The 21,987-nt window shown below is 41.7% G+C and overlaps 1 protein-coding gene across 1 annotated transcript in view; it reads left to right on the top strand.

Moving 5' to 3' along the window:
- mtap (methylthioadenosine phosphorylase) overlaps positions 1-21,987 on the top strand; it is a 140,178-nt gene that overhangs the window by 75,456 nt on the left and 42,735 nt on the right. The window contains 2 exon segments of the mRNA XM_052019185.1: positions 18,169-18,218; positions 18,221-18,261. Coding sequence (XP_051875145.1) covers positions 18,169-18,218; positions 18,221-18,261 — 91 coding nt within the window.

Consider the following 21,987-nt stretch of genomic DNA (forward strand, 5'->3'; position numbering starts at 1 on the left):
TCAGGGACATGTGAAGGACTTCAAATTTGCAGGCTTTTGGCTTGACTCGCACATGCAAACTTGTTGGTATTGAATGAATGTCAGTACTTAACCATGTCAGTACTTATGCCGTGTCAGCTTATTAGGGAGGGCTCTAGCCCTGCCTGCCAACCACTTCCGCACCCATCCTAACCCACTCCCCATCCCCTTGACCTGTGTTTCTCTGCTTTCAGCTAGATCCTGGGACCTTAACATTCCAGCTGATACTCCATGGTAGTACTTGAGGGATTTGTCTATAGGAGTCAAAGAGCAATACAGCACGGATACAGGCCCTTTGGCCCAAACAGTCCATGCCAACCATGGTGCCCACTCAGCTGGTCCCAATTTCCTGCATTTGGCCCATATCCCTCTAAGCCCCGCCCCTCCATGTACCTACCCAAGTGCTTCTTAAATGATACTATTGTACCTGCCTCAATCACTTCCACTGGCAGCTGGTTCCATGTACTCACCACCCTCTGCATGAAAATGTTGCCCTCAGATCACTTTTAAATCTTTCCCCTCTCACCCTAAATATATGCCACCTAGTTTTGGACTCCTCTATATCGGGTAAAAGACATCGGGTAAAAGACTGTTATCATCCACCTTATAAGAAAAGATATGATTTCTTTATTAGTCACATGTACATCGAAACACACAGTGAAATGCATCTTTGCGTAGAATGTTCTGGGGGCAGCCCTCAAGTGTTGCCACACTTCCGGCACCAACATAGCATGCCCACAACTTCCTAACCTGTACGTCTTTGGAATGTGGGAGGAAACTGGAGCACCTGGAGGGAACCCATGCAGTCACGGGGAGAATTAACAACCTCCTAACAGATAGCGGCCGGAATTGAACCCAGGTCACAGGCGCTGTAATAGTGTCATGCTAACCGCTACACTACCGTGCCTGCCACTCTCATAATTTTAAACGTTTTTCTAAGATTTTTCTCATTCTCCTACGTTCCAAGGAATAAAGACTTAGCCTGACCATCCTCTCCTTATAACTCAGACCCTCTAGTCCTGGCAACATCCTTGTAAATCTTTTCTGTACTCTTTCCCATTTACCCACGTCTTTCATATAACAGGGTGACCAAAACTGTACGCAGTACTCCAAGTGCGGCCTCACCAACAACTTATACAACTGCAACATAATGTCCCAACTCCTATACTCAATGACCTAACTGATGAAGGCCAGCGTGTCTACCACCCTGTCTACCCATTACTTGCCCTACCTCCTTCCCTAAGAGGAGGTCCAGTATTGTACCCTCCTGAGTAGGATGCTCTATATGTTGACTCAGAAGATTTTCCTGGACACATTTCACAAATTCCACCTGTCTAGGCCCTCAACACTCTTGGTCATTCAGTCAATACCGGGGAAATTAAAATCACCCGCTAATACAACCATATTGTTCTTACAACCATGACCAATTTATCCACTCCTCAAGTTCCCTCTGACTATGGGGGGGTCTATAGTACAGCCCCACTAGAGTGACCCTCCCCTTCTTGTTACTGAGTTCTACCCATATGGCCTCATTGTACAACCCCCCCCCCCCCCCCCCCCCCAAGAATGTCATCTCTAAGCACTGCTGTTAAGCCCTCCCTTATCAAATAGGCTACACCCCTCCTCACTTACCTGTACCTCTGTCACACCTGTAGCATCTGTATCCTGGAGTATTGAGCTGCCAGTCCTGCCCTTCTCTCAGCCATGTTTCTGTTATGGCTATGACATCTCTGTCCTCAGAGCCAATCCATGCTCTGAGTTCATCTGCCTTACCTGTTAAACCTTGTGCATTAAAATAAATGCAGTTTAACTGAATATTCTTTTCTCTGTCTTTACTGTGCCCCTGGCTATCCTGATTACTAAAGTTGCTCTCGCTAGCCACTGCTTTATCCCATGACTTGCTCCTGCTCAGGGTCCTACCACCACTTCCCCCCAAATCTAATTTAAACCCTCCCATGTAGTATTAACAAATTTCCCTGCAAGGACATTGGTCCCTCTCTGGTTCAAGTGCAACCTGTCCCTCTTGTACAGGTTGCCCCTACCCCAGAAGAGATTCCAATGGTCCAAGAATCTGAATCCCTGCCCCCTGAACCAGCTCCTCAGCCACGAATTTATCTGGCCTATCCTTCTACTTCTGACCTCGCTAGCACATGGCACTAGAAGTAATCCAGAGATCACCACACTCAAGGTCCTGCTTCTTACTTAATTCCCTATACTCATTCTGCAGGACCTCATCCCTTGTTCTACCTATGTTATTTGTACCAACATGTAGAACGACCTCTGGCTATTCGCCCTCCTCTTTGAGTATTTTCTGCAACCGCTCAGAGATATCCTTGACCCTGGCACCTGGGAGGCAACACACCATCCTGGTGTCTCTTCTACGGCCACAGAATCTCCTGTCTGTCCCCCTCACTATTGAGCTTCCTGTCACTATCGCCCTGTCTGACCTCACCCTTTCCCTCTAAGCCTCAGAGCTGGTCACAGTGCCGGAGACTGGATTACTGCTGCTAGCCCCTGAAAGAACATCCCCCTCAACAGTCTCCAAAGAGGTATACTTGTTAGTGAGGGGAACCCTGCACTGACGGCCTACTCTCCTTACTTTTCCTGGTGGTCACCCATCTATCTGAAGGCTGTACCTTGGGTGTGACCACCTCCGTAAAAGTTTCATCTATGATGTTCTCAGATTCCCAGATGATCCTGAGTACATCCAACTTCACCTCCAGTCCTTGACCTAGTCTGTCAGGAGCTGCAGCTGCATGAACTTCCTACAGATGTAGTCATCGGGGATACCGTGAGGTTCTCTGACTTCCTACATCTTGCAGGAGGAGCATTCCACTGCCCTAACTGTCATACTACCTACACTGAATCAAGTATTAAGGATCAACAACAAAATAAAAACTTTACCTGTTCTTATCTCTGCCTCCTCACTGAAACCTTTTTAAAGATCCTTTCTCAATCCCTGCACCTGGGCCACTTACTCATTCTCTTCACACTGAAGCCTCTTGAGTCAATAAATGGCTTGGATGAAAGTACTGAAGGTATGTTTGCTAAATTTGCTTCTGACACAAAGTAGGAAAGTAAGTTGTGAAGAGGGTGTAAGGTGACTACAGAGTCATACAGATAGGTCACGTGAGTAGGCAAGGCTTTAGTAAATTGAATATAATGTGGGAAAAAGTGAAATTGTCCATTTTCATAGGAAAAATAAAAGAGGAGCACACCAACTAAAAGCAGGATTATGCATCAGTTATATAGGGTATCAATGATACCACATCTGGAGTATATGTGTGTGTACAATTTTAGCCTCCTTGTATAAGGATGTTAGATACAATTCTATGGAAGTTTCCTAGACTAATTTCAGGAATGGGCAGGTTACCTTACAAGGATTGGTTGTATTGGCTTGCCTTTTATCTGCTAGAATTTAGAAAAGGGAGAGGGAACTCGACTGAAGCATGTAAGATCTTGAGGAAGTTACTTAGGCTGCTTCCTCTAGTGGGAGAATCCAGAATTAGGGGGTCATTGCGTAAAAATTTGAACATAAGTGATTTTTTTTTTCCTTAGAGGGTTATGAGTCTTTGGAACTCTCTTCCTCACAGGGTGGTAGAAGCAGAGCCTTTGAATAGATTTGTGACAGAGATAGATGTGTGATAAGCAAGGGAGTGAAAGGTTAAGGTTACAGTTGGATAACCCCTGACCTTATCAAATGGTTGTGCATGCTTGAGGGGCCGAATCACCTGCTCCTGCTCATTATTTGTACTCTCTGACCTAACTTTAGAGTCTGAATTGAACAGATGAGAAACAGACCATTTTGCTTTCAAACTAATTGTGACCTAACAATTTTGAATGTGCGTTATTACTAATATAGAAAGGAATGTGGGTTGTAATGTTTCCACATAGCTGACACCCTTGGAAATAGTATGTGAGACTGAAGATCTGTTTTTAGCAAGTGATAAAGCTGTTTGTTTATGACATGATTTCATTGTAAAGAAATCAATCGAGCACAAACAAGTGAACCACCCATTTCTCAGTAGCCCATTTACTACTAAATATTGAATGACCGTGACCTGGAAATTTCTTCACATGGGACATGTTTTTTTAAATGTTATGGGATTTCTTTCATAAACAGAATCAAGTAAAACACAGTTGTCAATTAATTGCACCCACAGCCCTTAAATGGTGACTTCAACTGGCAGCTTGTGTTAGCAAGAAGCACCATCAGTGTAGAAAGTAATGTGCAACACACGAGGGAGCATCAACCCCCATGCAACACCCAGTCAAAATCTGAAATGTAATTAACATTCCGTATGAACCACACACAAGAAAGCAAGTCATAACGTGGAGACATGTCCTCCACCTTTTGAAGGGATCAGCAGTCTCCTGCAAGTACCTTGGGCAGTCAGTTGGAGCATATCTCATTTTATTCTAAAAATGCTGTAAATACTCAGCACCTGTAGGAAAAGAAACAGTTACCATTTCAGGTCAAAGACCCTTCATCACAACTGGAAAGGACACAAAAGAAGCTTGTTAAGCTGCAGGCAGGGTTGGGGAGGGGGATATCTCTGATTGGGTAAACCCAGGATGACCATGGGGATGTTGCAAACAGGGTCAAAGTTGAGTTTATTGTCATATGCGCAAGTCCGTGTACACACAGGTGAAATGGAAAACTTACTTGCAGCAGCATCATGTCAATGACTGAATGCGCCCCCCCCCCAACAATTCATCGTTTCTAGCCCACAATGCACTAGAAATCATTTCTAGCCCACAATGCACTAGAAATGCCACAGATCTGTACTCAGGGGGTGAGGAAGTCATCTCCTCCTTCAGTAGAGAGCTGCAGGCACATTGATTTCTCAAAATTAAAAGCTTTGGAAGGCTCAGGGAGTGGTAAACCACATTTCTGTGAGGCTGCTAGCTCCATTTGTGAACTCAAAACTCGCAAGTACCATCGTTCAATGAACTACAGCTGGTGTATGGCCATCGTCAGAAAATCTAATGACCATTGTCATGTACTCAGGCAGTACATGACATTTAATCCTGAAACATTCAATGTTGCCAGTGATATTTCACTCATTATGCTACGAGAGTGGATAGTTCTTGTGGGCCTTTTGTTACCCCCTTTAATCTTGGCTCATCCTTCCAGTCATGGCTGTATTGGTGAGCATAATTACAATCACAGCCACTGGCCCACTAGGAGCATATTGGAGAGTGCCCCTGGAGTCTACTTCATTAGGAGTTTGAGAAGACTTGGTATGTCACCAAAGACTCTTGCAAATTTGTACAAATGTGCTGTATGGTGCAGAGCATTCTGACTGGTTGCAGCACTGCCTGGTATGGAGGCTTCAATGTGCAGGGTCGAAAGAGGCTGCAGAGGTTTGCAGACTGCGCCAGCTCCATCACGGGCACAACCCTCCCCACCATCGAGGCCATCTTCAAGGGGTGGTGCCTCAAGAAGGCAGCATCCATTATTAAGGACCCTCACCACCTGGGACTTGCCCTCTTCATGTTACTACCATTGAGGAGGAGGTACAGGAGACTGAAGACCCACACTCAACGTTCTAGGAACAGTTTCTTCCCTTCCTCCATCAGATTTCTGAACGATCCATGAACACTACCTTGTTATTCCTCTTTGGCACTATTTGTTTATTTTTGTAACTTACAGTAAATTTTATGTCTTTATATCTTGCACTGTACTGTTGCCACAAAACAACAAATTTCACGACATGTCAGTGATAATAAAACCTGATTCTGATTCTGGAGTCTTGAAATGACATTCTTTAGTCTGAATTTTTTGAGGTATCCTGAGTTCTCTCTCTGGAACATTCTTTAGAGGGAGTCTTGCCCTTCATCATGTTTGCTGGACTACATCATCTGGCCATCATAAGGGCACAGCAGACAACAAAGAAAGATCTTCTCTGGATGTACTGTCAAAGTATGGCTTTGAGATTCACTTGAGGATTAGACTTCATCAACTTTGGGTCAGTTGAACCTATGGCCTAGCCCAGCTGGTCTAAGCACAGTCCCAATCACAAAGAAGAAATCAAAGAATAGAATCACTAAAAAAAATTACGACACAGGAGGCCAATCAGCACATTGTGTTCATGCTAGTCAAAAAAGAACTATCCAACCTAATCCCACCTTTAAATTCTTGATTTGTGACCCTGCAGGTACTCGCTACAGGTCTTCAACCGCAATAATCCAAGTACTGTTGAATGTAATGAACATTTCTGCATCAATCACTCTTTCAGATAGCCAGTTGCTGACCACCACTTACTCTGTGGATGAAAATATCCTGCTCATCTTCTCTCTAATCCCTCAACCAATTACTTTACATCTCTATCCCTAGTTTTTTGAAATAGAACATTCCTATTTCGGCCCCTTATAATTTTATATGCCTCAATTAACTCTCTGCTCAGCCTCCTCTGTTCCAAAAAAAACCTCAGCCTATCCAAATTTTCCTCCTAGCTAAAACTTTATAATACTGGCAACATCCTTGTAAATCTTCTTTACATCTTTGCGAGTGCAGTCAAATGTTTTCTGGAATGTGATGACCAGGACTTTACACAATGTCAAGCTCTGGTCTAAAATTAGCTTTATAGAATTCAAGCATAGCCACACTGGTCTTGTTCTCTGTGCCTTGACTAATAAAGGAAAGCCTCCCATACACCTTTTTAACCACTTTATTGACATGTTGTGCTATCTTTAAGGGTATGTGGATGTACACTCCAATTCCATTCACCCATTGTTCCTTTACACCTCTCAGTATCCTCCCATTTATTATATAATCCCTTCCCTTGTTGCACCTCCCCATCTCCACTATCTCACATTCACAGGGTACCTTTGTCACTTTTCTGCCTAACTGACGAAATCATCAGCATCTTCCTGCAGTTTAGATTTTTCCTGCTTTTTGTTAGTCACGCAGCCGATCTTTATGTCTTGGATCTCAACACTTTCGTCTGGGTGCAGCCTTGAAGAAATCTCTCCATACTTGTAATTATATTGAACTTTCCTACTTGCCTTTATGTGTGCATCTCGTAGATGTTGCGCTATCTCATTCAGTATTGCCAAATCCAAACCTAAGAGCCGGACCCTCAGAGTTGACACTTCAGCACGACATCAATTCAGTGCCTGAAGCAGGTCTTTGTTCCAACACGATGGCAGCAACTTGTGGAAAAAGTCCATCCTATCACATGGTGAAGCCCTGAACTGAACCACCTGGTAAAACAGAGGGAGCTGACGACTGGGTGCAATACTATAAGGTGGACTCCAAGTCAAGCAACATCTCCACTTGGAATATACTTTCCCTTCCTTGTGTGCTTACTGATTCAACTTGTCCATTATGCCCCAATAACAGCAACACTGGGCTTCCTGCTCTGGCTATGCTTGAGCTGGTTTTAGACTGCACCATCTTGCCATGAGTGGCATCATTTTTATTTAGCTGGTGGATGGGCACCTGCAATGTTCACACAGTGATGAGAGACCAGGCACTGCTATCCTGAGAGAGGATGGCAGACTGATTCTCCACTGAGCCATTGACACTCCCCTGAATGGGACATCTGTTGGAGAACAGATTGCTGGACTGCTTCTTGTCACAGCTTTGAAGCCCTTAACTGTGGAACCCAGAGCCATGGTATGGCAGTCTCAGCTTGCATTGCTGTGGTCTACTATTCAGGCATTGGGTGGTTTCTGCTCAGGAAGTATTGAAAGAAGAGGTCTCTGGCATCAGTTGCTGACCATGATTGGGCTCACAAATATTGACGTGGAACTGGGTGTCACTTCCACACTGGAAAGGATCAGTTCCATATGAACTCCACAATGTTGGATCTGGACTTCCTCATGCTCTGAATCTTTGTGCGTGGGCTTTGGGCAGCCTGGATAGTGCCCCAAGGATGTCATGGCCATTTTTGTTGGCCTGTGCCATTGAAATCCTCAAAAGAATCCTCCAACACAGAACTGGTGTGTGAAGTTGCCCTGCAGGGTGCAGGAACTCGTGCTGCCCTTGTTCCCTGGCCTGCTGATTCACCATGTATCAACCCCGCATGTAAGTTTCACTCTGCTGTTCATGATTGAAATAACAGATGCTGTAATAATATGTTTTCTTCTCCCTCTCTCAAACTCAAGGCCCGTTGGCTGGAATCTGGCCGGGTGGTCGTTGTTGTGCACCTGGAGTGAGGATGGTATAAAGATGTGGTCGGGTGAGGAGGGGCAGTTGGTAGGAGGAATGTGTTTGAACCAAGTGCTGTCAGAGGGAAGTGATTGCTGGATGAGGGGCAATTGGGGAAGGGATGGGATGTCCAGATTAAATGTGAGCATACTGTCATCCTCAATGATCTGCAAAACATCCAAGGCCAAAGACTCTGTGGCATTGAAGCTCATTGTCCCAGCTGTTCACTCCCAGCTGACTGGGCACAGTAGGGGCTCTTTCCAGTCTGTTGCTTCAGTTGGTCGTTGCAAGCACTTTCTGCAAGAGAGAGGGAAGAGGGTTAGTGGATGTATTGCTGTATGTGTGAAATGGCTGCTGTGGCTGAATGGCTTTGTGCATTGGTTGTGATGTGGGTGAAGGAGCAGTGGTAAGTGCTGTGCTGATATATGAAAAAGTTGCAGCCTCTGCAGACCTTGCCCACATGCAAGGTCATTGAATGATTTCTGCCAGGTTCTGGGACATCATTCCAGGAATCGTTCATCCTAATTATTTCTTCCCACTAATCTAAAAGTAGAAAATACTGGAAATATTCAGCAGATCAGACAGGATCTGTGGAGAGAGAAACAGAATTAAGGTTTCAAGTCGAAGTCTTTTTACAAATGCTGTCTGACCTGCTCAGTGTTTCCAGCATCTGCAGTTATTTTTAGGTATTTCTTTCCACTGATAATTTATGTTAGGTTCCTGACATCCAGCATTTCTTACAGCAAGACATACAGGTCTATGTATGTCTTAACATACATACATCTTGAACCTCTCACTGCTGCAGTTGGAAGTTCCCACCTACTTCAAAAGGGCATCAGCCATACCGGTGCCCAAGAAGAGCAGGGTGAGCTGCCTCAATGACTGTCGCCCGGTAGCACTCACATTTACTGTGATGAAGTGCTTTGAGAGGTTGGTCATGGCTAGAATTAACTCCTGCCTGAGCAAGAACCTGGGCCTGCTGCAATTTGCCTACTGCAACAACAAGACAACAGCAAAACATATGTCAGGCTGCTGTTTATTGATTACAGCTCGGCGCTCGACGTCATCATCCCCTCACTACTAATCAATAAGCTTCAAAACCTGGGCCTCTGTACCTCCCTCTGCAACTGGACCCTTGACTTCCTTATCGGGAGACCACAGTCAATGTGGATCGGTAATAACATCTCCCCCTTGTTGACAATCAACACAGGCACACCTAAAGGATGCGTGCCTAGCCCTCTGCTCCTCTGTCTCTGCACCCATGACTGTGTGGCTGGGCACAGCTCAAGTGCCATCTGTAACATTGGCGATGACACCACTGTTATTGGCAGAATCTCAGATGGCGACGAGCAGGTGAACAGGAGTGAGATAGATTGGCTGGTTGCGTGGTGTCACAACAACAACCTTGCACTCAACATCAGCAAGACCAAGGAATTGATTGTGGACAAGGAAGGGAAAGTCGGGAGAACACACACCAGTCCTCATTGAGGGGTCAGCAGTGGAAAGGAAGAGCACCTTCATGTTCCTGGGTGTCAACATCTCAGAGGATCTATCCTGGGCCCAACACATTGATGCAATCATGAGGAAGGTGCGCCAGCAGCTCTACTTCATTGGGAGTTTGAAGAGATTTGGTATGTCACCAAAGATTCTTGCAAATTTCTACAGAGGTATAGTGGAGAGCATTCTGACTGGTTGCATCGCTGCCTAGTATGGAGGCTCCAATGTGCAGGATTGAAAGTGGCCGCAGAGAGTTGTAGACTCAGCCAGCTCCATCCCGGGCACAACCTTCCCCACCATTGAGGACATCTTCAAGAGGTTGTGCCTCAAGAAAGCAGCATCCATCATTAAGCATCCTTACCATCCAGGACTTCTCATTACTACCATTGGGGAGGAGATACAGGAGCCTGAAGGCCCACATTCAATGTTTTAGGAACAGCTTCATCCCCTGAACACTACCTCACTATTCCTCTTTTGCACTAATTATTTTTTTTATTTGTAACTTATAGTAATCTTTATGTCTGCTGCTGCAAAACAACACATTTCACAACATATGTCAGTGATAATAAACCTGATTCTGATTCTGAGGTCTAGATTGGTGAAACAGGATGCCCATGGCTGTTGTCAATTTTCCCCAAGTGCACAATAACTTCTAAAGGATTCATCAATCACTGTTGGCAAAACGGCATTCTGTATTGGTTAGTGTGCAGCTGAGTTGAGCTCCAGAAATTACTCCTGGTTAATGCAAGCTAAAAGGAAAATCTCTGTAATTAGAACCTCCAAAGAAAACATAAGTACATGCATAAAAATCAAGTACCAAGACTGTGCTATGCTGTCAGAACTGCCATTCTTCAGCTGAAATGTTAACCTGAATCCCAGTCTGTCCTGTCTGTTGGATATAATACAACCTCATGGCACATTTTCGAAGAGCTGGAGGTGTTATCCCTTGATGTTCTGATCAATATTTATCCCTCAGACAACTTCTGAATATCTGGTCCATACTATGTGCTGTATGTGAGAGCTAGTTGTTCTGTCCTGTTTCCTATATTACAACAGTGATTACACTGCAGAAATATTTCATTTTTTTGGCTGTAAATTATTTAGGAAAGTCCAAAAAGGGATGTAAATGGTGTGATACAAACATTTCTTTTAGTTCTTTTGACTATTTTTAAAGAACTTTTTTATGAGTTGGCCATGTTGATCTCTAATGAATATCTTGAAGTGATATTAAATTAAGCTTCCCAATTGGTCTGCATTTGTTGAGAATTTCATTTTGATGTGCTCACCAGTGAAAAGGATGAAACCATCACAATACAGTCTTATTCCAAAATAATTAAAGGTTTCTGCTAAATAATTGCCAAATTAAAGACTTTAATGACTGCTATTGGTCCTGGCTTGGCTCCATACCAACAGGAGTCAGTTTGTTTTCCAACTTAAGAAGGAACTAGACAGGAAAAATCTTATTTTTTTTATCATATAGACTGGGGAAGACTCAACAGTCTTCCCCAGTCTATATGATAGCTCACTTCTAGGCATGTTTGTGCTTTTTCTCAATTATGCTGTTCAGGAATGAAAATCTCATTGAGTGTCAACTGCCGTGGATAATGACCTCATTTGGTTGGGCATCAGATGGAATGACAAAAACTAAACAGCTATACTGTCCTACCATAATCAGTCCAAGCAAAATGGCCAACTCAGGAAAGTGAATCATTCATAGAGAATATTACTTGAAAATTTTGTGATTGGTACAACTCCAGGATTATTCCTGCCGCAAACGAATTCAAAAGGAAATTGAACTGGATTGTTGAGTACAGTGCTTAAAATAAATGGTATGATGAAACTTGGGGTGGGGTTATGGGCAGAGAAAGGTCTGCAGTGAGCTGAGGGAAGACAGGATGATATTGGTGAAAAAGTGGGGCCGGGGGTGGCAGGTGTGATACAACTTATCTCTTCCTTTGGTAAGCAAGCAGAAAGTTTACAGCAGCTGAAGCAAGCTCTTTGTTTTTGAAACATCTAATTGGATTTACTGTGACCAACCTTCCAATCAGAAACCCTCTGAAACAAGTCTGGACTAAGCTGATACTAAAACTCAAGCTGTGTTGGACAAATATCAGTGTGTATTGGTTTCTATATTAGTAAGTAACAACTTCAGCTATGAACTATTGCTGTTTCCTAGTAATCTTAACATGAAGGATTCATTGAATGCTACATTGTGTCTTAAAAGACTGTGGTATGCCTTGCAGTTGAACACAGGGTAGAAATAATTTTGTCTTGACAGCAAGGGCGAAAAGAGTTGGTATAGTTTATTGTTGGAGAAAGATTTTTATTAGAGCATCACAAATAGTGATGCCCTGTAAGCAATACAATTCACAACCTCTCCACAATTGCGCACATTAATCATATACAATTTCGGAACTTATTGTAACGAACCCTCACCATTTATCATTAAGCATGGATCTCCTAATGCCTATCTCAAGCTGCTGCTGAAAGTCTTCTGGGCACGCTCTGGTGAACTGTTTGGGAGAATGGCTGCACACTACTTCAATGACAGTGACATTGCAAACATGGTTGAATAGGTGGACAGCTAGCAAGGGGGTTGGAAATGTTGGGACCCCCCCCCCCCCCGCCCCCCAAATAGACATAAAAGGCCTCACCCGACTAATGAACCAAATCTGTTCCCATCCTTGCAATTCATTTGAGCCCATCAATGTCTAAAGAACTTCACAAGTAGGTAATGATGTATTTCCCTAAGCATCACATGAGTGGGCCTTTACTCCATTTGTTAGGACCAGCTTTCATCGCTATGGTCCACTATTGTTTCCTCATTGCATGTGTGCAAAACTGATTAGCAGTGATGCGTCAGATAAAGCACAAAGATTCACATCTCCAGTGTTACACGTTCAGCGTACTTCAGGTATGGAATCATATGGCATGGAAGCAGGCCCTTTGCTCGCCGAGTCTGCACCAACCATCAAGCACCCATTTATATGGATTCTATCACTCCACTCCACATTAGGAACAACTTACAGTGGCCAGTAATCTACCAACCTGAACATCTTTGGATGTGAAAGGAAACTAGAGCACTCAGAGGGAAACCACACAGAGAGAACATGCAAACTCCACATAGGCAGCACAGATGTCAGGATTAAACCCAAGTCATTGGAGCTGTGAGTTACGTGCATGGAGTTGCATAATTGATAGTTTGATATGTGTTATGTGAGATACAGGTCACTGATTACATTTTAAAAAATGATTTTATGCCAAAATTTAATTCAGTGGTACTTAAAATCATGCACTACACAATTGAATTTCTGGGCAGATGACAGAATAATTTGCCCATAGCCTGCCTTGCCTATCACCTGATAGATTACTGTGTTGACAAATTGTTTTCTCTGTTATAGCTGGAAGCTACCATGTGTTAAGATAACAATTCCACCTTGGGTGCTTATGACACTTCTGAGCTGCACAAAGCATTGTTTTCACATTGAATTAATCCAAAACCAAAACTTTCAATATGTTATGTATCCCAGTATTTATTAAAATATGAAAGCCTGCAAATGCTGGGAATCTGACCAAATCCAGACAAAATTGGAAATTCTGGCAGGTTCATTGAGGAGAGGCTGGAGTAGTACTGTCAAAGCTGCAAACAAAACAACCAGGTGAATTGCTTTTTGAAAGGACCAGAGCAAATGCAGGGAAGAAAAAAGACTCACAAAGATACAAAATTGAAAGTTAAAAACATGAGGTGATTAAGTAGAAAGGATGGCTCAATGGTTGAACTAATAGATATAAGGACAAGGCTGGGTGCTGTTAAGAGTCTGAGCACACAAATGACTGAAGAAGTTTAGGGTAAGGCAGGCCTGTAATGAAAATATGTAAAGCCAGCAAAGGTGAAGAAAGTGTAGCAGCCTGAGAAGAGGTACAAAAACAGGCTGTAAAGAAGCTTGCAGATTTCCCTGCCAGAGGCCCTACCCTGAGTGAAAGCCTGTATATCCTTCCTATGCTCTGAGGGAAATATCCAACCACACCCATTTAACATTTTCAGCATCTGCTGGTCTAATGTAAGAAATGCCTAAGGACAAGGTGTGAGCTTATTGAAATCAATATTGAAACCAGAAGAATGGAGGACCCAGTAGAAAGAAAAAGGCCTGTTTATTTCCCTACCATTGAGCTTTAAAGAAACAATGCAGAAAGCTGAAGACAGAGAGGTCATAGTGATAGACGCAAGATGTGCAACAAGCACTCAGAGTGACATTTACTTAACCTTGCTTAGTCTCCCTATTGTAAAGCCCACATACCATTTGGGGCCCTGGACAAAGAGAAGAATAGAATGAGAGAGGTATGATATCACCTGTGCTTAGACAGGTAGGTGGCAGAGAAACAAAATCAGCTGGTAAAGCTTTCTGGTGGCACAATAAAGAGTGCAGTTGGGAGCATAAAGTTCTGAATGGATATTGAGAAATTCAGTGAGTGGGCCAAACAGCTGCAGATGGAGTTCATTGTGCAAAAGTGCCAGATTATCTCCCTCATTGGACCTTAATCACTGTTTCTGTGTGTGTATATATATATATATATATATATATATATATATGCAGACCAATGTAGCAACAATGCGGTCAGTCCTAGCATTTTTCTAAATATTGTGCAAATGCATGACTCCTCTCTGCCTCATCTGAGACCCTCATTCATATATTTTTTATTGTATTCCCAAGAACTCCTATATTGTCTCACATGTTCTGCCTTCCCTAAACTAGGGTCATCCATATCCTAACTCGCAGCAGTCCCATTCACCCATCACCCCTGCAGTGATTGGCCTACATTGACTCCAGGTTAAGCAATGCCCCCACTTTAAATTTCTCATCCGTACTTTCAAATCACTCACTTCTGCCTATTTCTGTAATCTCCTCCAGACTACAACCTTCCAAAATAGCTGCAGTCCTCTAATTCTGTGTAACTAGAAGAGTAAACCTAAGACCTGGACATCTGTTAATTTACAGCACAACAGCTGGGAAATTTAATTCAGTTAATTAAATATATCTAAATTGAAAAGCTAGTATTGATAATGTTAATCACAAAACCCCTCAATTATTGTAAAAATCTCTCTGGTTCACGAACATCCTTCAGAAAGGAAATCTGACATCTCTGTGGCTCCTATATGGATCTCCTGATGCATAACAATGTGATGGATTCTCATCTGCCTTCTTTTCAAGTACCTCCTCCATTACCTATACTTTTTCTGTCTAATTTCTCTATTGCCTCCTTTTTTATGCATCTTCTTACAGGTCTGAAGTATTTATTAAATGCATCTTAGAAGCATAAAAAATGACTGCAGGAGTAGACCTTTTGAGCCTACTACATCATTCAATATAATCATGACTGATGCCTCTATCTCAATACCATACTCCTGCTCTCTCCCCTTGCCCTCAATGCCTTTTATTTGTAGAAATCTAACCGTACTCTTCTTAAGTAAGTTCAGTGACTTAGTCTCAACTGCCTTATGTGGTAGAGAATTCCACAGGTTCACCATTCTGCATGAAGAATGTTCTCTTCATCTCAGTACAAAATGTTTTATCCTATATCCTGAGATGGTAACACCTTGATCTAGAGCCTCAGCCAGGGGAAACTACCTCTCCACATCCAGTCTGTGTAGCCCTAGTCAGAATTTTGTAGGTTTCAATGAGATCACCTCTCGTTATTCTAAATTCTTATGAATATTTGATCTAATGCTCCTCACATGATGCTCTTGCTGTCGCAGGAATCATTTCGGTAAGCTTTCCTCGCTCCTGTACTCAAAACCTCTTGCAATGAAAGCCAACATTCCATTTACCTTCTTAACTGCATGCTGCACCTTCATGTTTACTTTCAGTGACTGGTGTACAGCAGTACCCAATACCCAAATCCCTTTGTACATCAACATTTCCTGATCTATCACAATTTGAATACTATGCCATCATTGTTTTTCCTAACAAAGTGGATAACTTAATACCATACTGTATCTGCCACACATTTACTCACTCGTTGAAATCATCCTGAAGCTTCTTTGCGTCCTTCTCAAAACTCACAATCCCACTCAGTTTTGTGTTGTCACCCAAACTTAGAAATATTACATTTTGGTTCCCTCATCTAAATTATTGATGTACATTATGTACGCTGAGATGTGCAGGGTATCCCACTTTATTAAGGGAACTTCTGAAAATCCACCAATTTTCATATATCTATTCTATCAGTTATATCCTCAAAAATCTTCAGTAGGCTCTGTTAAACATAGCTTTTCCTTTCATGAACTCCATATGGACTTTGTCTATTCTCATTAATATTTTCTAAGCATCCTGTACTCATATTCTTTATAAAAGATTCCAGCATTTCCCCTACTACTGATGTTAAGGTAACTGGTCTGTAGTTCCTTCTCTCTCCCTCCCTTTTAAATAGTAGAGTTGCATTTGCCATCTTCTAATCTGCAAAACTGTCCCATAACCTTTTGTATTTTGGAAATAACAGCCAGGTTCTATGGCTACCTCTTTTCTCCAGCATGTGTTTTTTTTTAACCAATGTTATTTTCCTTAAATTCTTCCTTTCATTAACCCCTCAGTTGCTAGCTTTTCTGGCAAGTTACTCGTTGTCCTCTTCTTCCTTATTAGTCCTGAAGTAGCCCCACATTTTTTTTGACCATCCTTTTAGTGCCCTGAGAGTTTCAGAAAGTGGATCAAAGAAAGGAATAGATGATAATCGTTACTGAAGCAGTAGAGTTTAAATAATCTGAGAAATACAGAATGTGGTGAAGTGGTAGGTGAGGTCAGAGGGACTTCATTACATTATGGAATGGAGGAGTGAGAGCTGAAATGGTCTGGGCCCAATCAGTCGTTCTTGTGTACGATGACAAGGGCATCTTGTCTGTGGGAAAAGAACATTTTGAAGCTCTTGTGTAGACAGTGGTATCATTAGTGCAAATTGATGGAGATGGATGCACGAGATGAAAGGATTGAAATGCAGGAAGAATTGTCAAAGTAGTTGTGGATAAACTTAAAATAAACATCGGTGAATTGCTTTCCTTACAGATGGTAGGCAAAGTCCAGGGAAGGAAAGAAAAGGGAAGAGGTGGAGCACATAGCAAATTAAAGGATGGGTGGGAATTTGAAACTAGGTTAAATAAATTCTCCAAATCAGGGTAAGGGAGGAAGCAGCTCCAACAGTCATCAATGTAACGGAAAAAAGAGGTCGAGGGAGGACAGTCTAAATAGGACTGGAACAAACATAATTTCAATGTGTCCAGCAAAAGTACAGGCATAGTTAGGAGCTACGTAGGTTCCATTATCCATCGCCCTTTATCTGGAGGTTTTGACTGAAGTTAAAGGAGAAGTTAGTCAAGATGCTGACAAGTTAAGTCTAGCCCAGGAAGGAGTGACGTATGAAGATTTACTGAGTTACTGTCCAGGGAAGAAGTTCATGCTGGTGAACTTGGGGTGTAAAGGGTCAAGTCATAGTTGGGAAATTAAGGTTGGAGGCCATGAGATGAGGTCAGTAACATTCTGGAAAATGATTATTTAGTGTCCACTGCTGGTGTATCAGTTCAAGGGGAGACAGGTAGAATTGTCAGAAGCATAAGCACCTGGACACTGAATTGGTAGTGTCATGATATTGTGCGCTGAACAATCCACTGATAAAGCCAATGTTATTGAGAATTGGGGACTTCATTACAAGTTATGCAATGTCCACCTTTATTGCTTTGGATCTGCTGTGCATTGGATAAAAGACCCTGTGCAATGCACAACTGGACACCAATTCTGTAATTTAATGCAGAAAACAGCTTTAACTGCACATGTGAAGCCTATTTCTATATGACTAAAAGGGATCTCCCTGAGCAGATCTCATGGAGCTGAGAAACTGACTTTGGTAGGTTCCTTTTGAGATAAGTACTTAGCTAACTTTCCACTAGGTCCCACACCTTGCCCTCTCCTTCCCCACTAAGCTGATAATCTTTGCTCGACATGCCCCCCCCCCCCCAAACCCCTACCCACTAATCTGCTGGCGCAGACTCTCTGATTCCCAACCATGTGATTTCTGACCCCCTTCCTTCTGATCGCCCATTAACCTATTGATTGGAGCTGATCCCAGAGTCTACCTCTCTTCTTCCCAACAGTGTGTACCTTCTCTGGGACAGGAATGTCTTCTGCGTTCTCAGCAGTGATAGAGGCTATGAAGGAAATGCCCCCAATCATGCAAGGCTGATTCAGTAGTACACAAGGACTGGGTCTTATCTGCTACTAAATTTACTACCTGTGCGGCCCATGGAAAAAAAATCCTGCAAATCGTCTAGCTAACATTCTCTTAAACACATTGCTCAAATTCTAGGCAAAGATCTTTTTTTTGCCCAGAGAATACTAACCAATTTTTTTTAAGAATAAGTAATTATCATTTTGTTCAATTAGCCGTTTATCAATATCGCATGCCTATTGTTTAAATTAACAAGACATGTTATTTGTTTCATTCAATTACAGAACAACAAAAAGGCATCAAACATTTTATGATGGGAATCCAACCAGCCCAACTGAATTTGTCACATTTCAGTGGCGGACCCATTCGTAAGAGAAGTAGAGAGGTAAGCATCATGCAGTAGGACAACCTGTCATATCATTAATTTGAGTCACAAATAGTTCAAATAACTTACCCACTGCATCATCCTTATTCTACATGATCTCCTCAGTAAGATAGGCAATGCTTTTCTCCATAGAAGCTCCTTCAGTAGACTTCTGGCAGAACCTGTTTAAACATTAAAACTAGATACAATAACATCGTCCAGTAATCCAAAGAATCTGGGTTGAAATTTAATCATACTACTTTTGAAAACTTGAATTGATTTTTCAAAAAATAAGCTGTTTTAGTCAAAGTGACAATAAATCCAATAAAGGAAGGAAACTTGCTGTTCTTAACTACGCTGGACAATATGTTAATCCAGTCAGACACCAATGTGGTGATTTTTAATCACCCTTCAAGCTGGAGTTGCCAGGCCACTTGGTTGTAGCAAACAATAAATTTGCAGTCTCATTTAAAATGGCATGTTTATTTAAACGGAAAGCAGCATTTGAAGCAACTTAATAATTTTTCTTGCTGTAAAAAAAATGATGGCTTTAACCTCGATTTTTAGAAACAGGAACATATGGGAACAGGATTAGATCATTCAGCTGTTCAAGCGCATCAGATCTGCAACAAAAAGCCATATACTCACCCACCCACTTTGGTTTTGTGCTCCTAATGCCCTTATGAGCAAAAACTTATCATCCCAGTTGTGGCATTTTCTATTAACACCCTTGACATATTTCTTTGGGAAGAGAGTTTCCAGGATATTTATGAGTGTGAAGAAATGATTTCTAATATCAACCCTGAGCAACATGGCTCGAATCATAATGTTATGCCCCCACTCTGGACTCCCAAACCAGATGAAATAATTTCTTTCCAGCTGCTGTATCTTTTTTAAAAAAAATATTTTGATCATAAACCCCTCGTTTGAGACCTCTTCAACAATTTCTATGAAATAAGAACTGAAACTTGGTCTATGCAACCCCTCCTCATAATTTATGCATTTTATTCCTGATGACTCTATAGTGTACTCCCCTCTCCAAGGATAATTTAAAGCCACAGGTTGTGGTTTCCAGAACAGAACTAGCCTTCGAGATGGGGTCTAAGCAGAACTCTGTACATCTGTAGCATATTCGCCCATAGGCCTTGTGTGCCAGTTTACTACTGTTATTGAGATCTGTATCTGGACCCCTAAAAACTCTGCTCTTTAGAGGTCCCTAGCTGGGCCCTCATCAATAGGAAATACACTGATCATGTCTTTTAGGCCCAAAAATTTAAGAGGCCTTTAGATAGGCACATGATGTTGCAGAGAATGGGGGGATATGGACATTCGTCCTAGGCATGAAGGGATTTAGTTTAGTTAGGCATTTCATACTAGTCTAATTAGTTCAGAATAACATGTGAGCCAAAATGCCTGTTCCCTGTGCTGTACTGTTCTATGTAAGGGAGACCTCATGCTTTTCAAGTGAAAATTCATCTATCGTAGTTTTCATCCTTTCAATGTTCCTTCAACTTTCTGCTCTCATCCAACTGTTTCCTCTGCTACCTAGTTTTTAGTATCCTTTGCAAATGTAGGTATTCAGTTCTCTATTGTAAGTAATTTGTACATATAATGAAAAGTTGAAGCCCCAGAACATCATTAGTTACTTTCTAGAAATACTCAGCAGGCCGGGCAATATCTGTGGAAAGAGAAACAGAATTAGCATCTTCAGCCTGAAACATTAACTCTGTTTCTCATTCCACAGATGCTGCCTGACCTGCTATTTCCAACATTTTCTGTTTTTATATCAGATTTCCAGCACCTGCAAGTTTGCTTGTTTTTCATTAGTTACTTTCTGTTGGTTTAAGTAGATTACCCTTACTTTCTATATTCTGACCAGTTCCCTATCCAAATTAATAGATTACTCCCAATTTCATTCACTCTTTTTGACAGTCTTCTACTTGGAACTTTTTCAAAGTCTTCTGGAAGTCCATACAATTAATAAAGACAATCAGTTACTTATTGTTAGCTACTTCCTCAAAAAATGCTCAGTTCAATAGACCTTACTTGCGTTTTACTTTAACTAGTGTTTCTAGAAAGATTTTGATGAGGTATTATCACTTCTTTGAAATGGAACTGACTTCACAAAAGTGTCTTGGGCAAATTTAGTTAATTTGTTTTTAAACATATAATACGATGAACAAAAATGTGACACAATGAATTGTTGCAATAAAGGAATATAATCCAGATATAAAAATATTGGATAGCTATTTGGGTTCTTTCCATAAAAAAACATTTCTTTTGATAGCATTTTAATAGCATTTTTCTTGCATATCCTCTTCAGCATAGGCTTGTCATAAACCTGAAGGGAGGAAAAAATGTACTTAAACAATGTGCCACAGTGCACCAAGCTGGTTTTCCTGACAGTACTCAGTGGAGCATTCCCCCTTTCCTCATCACACAGAGCACTGCCATGCTTAAGTTGAATCACATGCATACATGCACATAGCATTGGTTCCATGTTTCAGAAGTGCCTAGGAAATAATGGCAATTTTAAAGCAAGTATTATTTTTAACAATTAAATCAATCAGCAATTTCTGTTCAGAAAGAGACACCTGCAAGTCGTAGATCACCATAAATTTACACCATTCTTTCATTAGCTCTGCAACAACTGCTGTTTGCTATCAACTTCCTTGTAAATTTCAAATAAGTGCTGGATTTGTGTGATAAAAGCTGGGTACTTAACCTTTTAATGAAGGAATTCATGTTCTTGCGATGCTGTTTGGTCTCTATAATGAAAAGGGAAATATTTAAACTCGTGTACTCAGATTAGTGCAAGCAATAAAATATTTATTGAAATCTTTTCCTTTCTGTCACTTTCTTATCTCTGTCTATGCATAATTTGACTTTAATTCGCTTTTTCCTCATGTCATTTTCAATTTTTTTCTCAGTCTTAAATGTCATTAGCTGAGGCAACAAATTACTTGCCCTAACATCCTCCAGGCTTCCAATACTCACATTATGTCCTGTCAACTGGCACTTCCAATAGATTACATCACAAAAATATCTCAAGCAGAAGGGTGCAGTGAAAAAATATAACTGATGGCTTCCCGCAATTTTGAAATATTACTCATTCATGAACATTCCTTCAAAAGGTTGAAGATCAACTTTGAAGGTGTGAGTAGGAATATATAGGTACTTCCAAAATTCATCATGATTAAAGAAACAGCACTCTGCATTTACAATATGGATTTTGTAGACTAGTACAAACTGCAGTGTGGTGTTGATTGAGAGGAAAATGTTATGCCAGACCACTGTTCTTTGATTAATTGCCATGGGATCTTTTTCATCTTATTCACCCTTAACTACCTAAGACAAACACTAGAACATGTGTAAACTTAGTTCCAGCACTGAACTGGCAAACTGGTCATGCATTGATGGGACTGAACCAGAGTTGTTAATCTGCAGAAGACTGATCAGCATCAATGGATACTTTGACCACTGGGAGCAAGAAAATCTTCTAATACCATCGTAGCGATTAAGCTTGTCTCCTTTGCACAGCATTCCCCTGACAAACTGTAGATCCACTGCATTTGTCAGACACACAGTTGGAAGTCCCAGAGAAAATCCACCTAATGTGATAACTTCTACCCTGTCCTCAGGCTTACACCCTCGATAAACAAGGGAAACTGTTAAAAATGGAGCCCTGCCTTTGTTTGTGTAAAATTCTTTTGTATCTATTGTTGGTAATATTCAGGCA

This window comes from Pristis pectinata, chromosome 7 (assembly GCF_009764475.1).
Source record: "Pristis pectinata isolate sPriPec2 chromosome 7, sPriPec2.1.pri, whole genome shotgun sequence".
NCBI lineage: Eukaryota > Metazoa > Chordata > Chondrichthyes > Rhinopristiformes > Pristidae > Pristis > Pristis pectinata.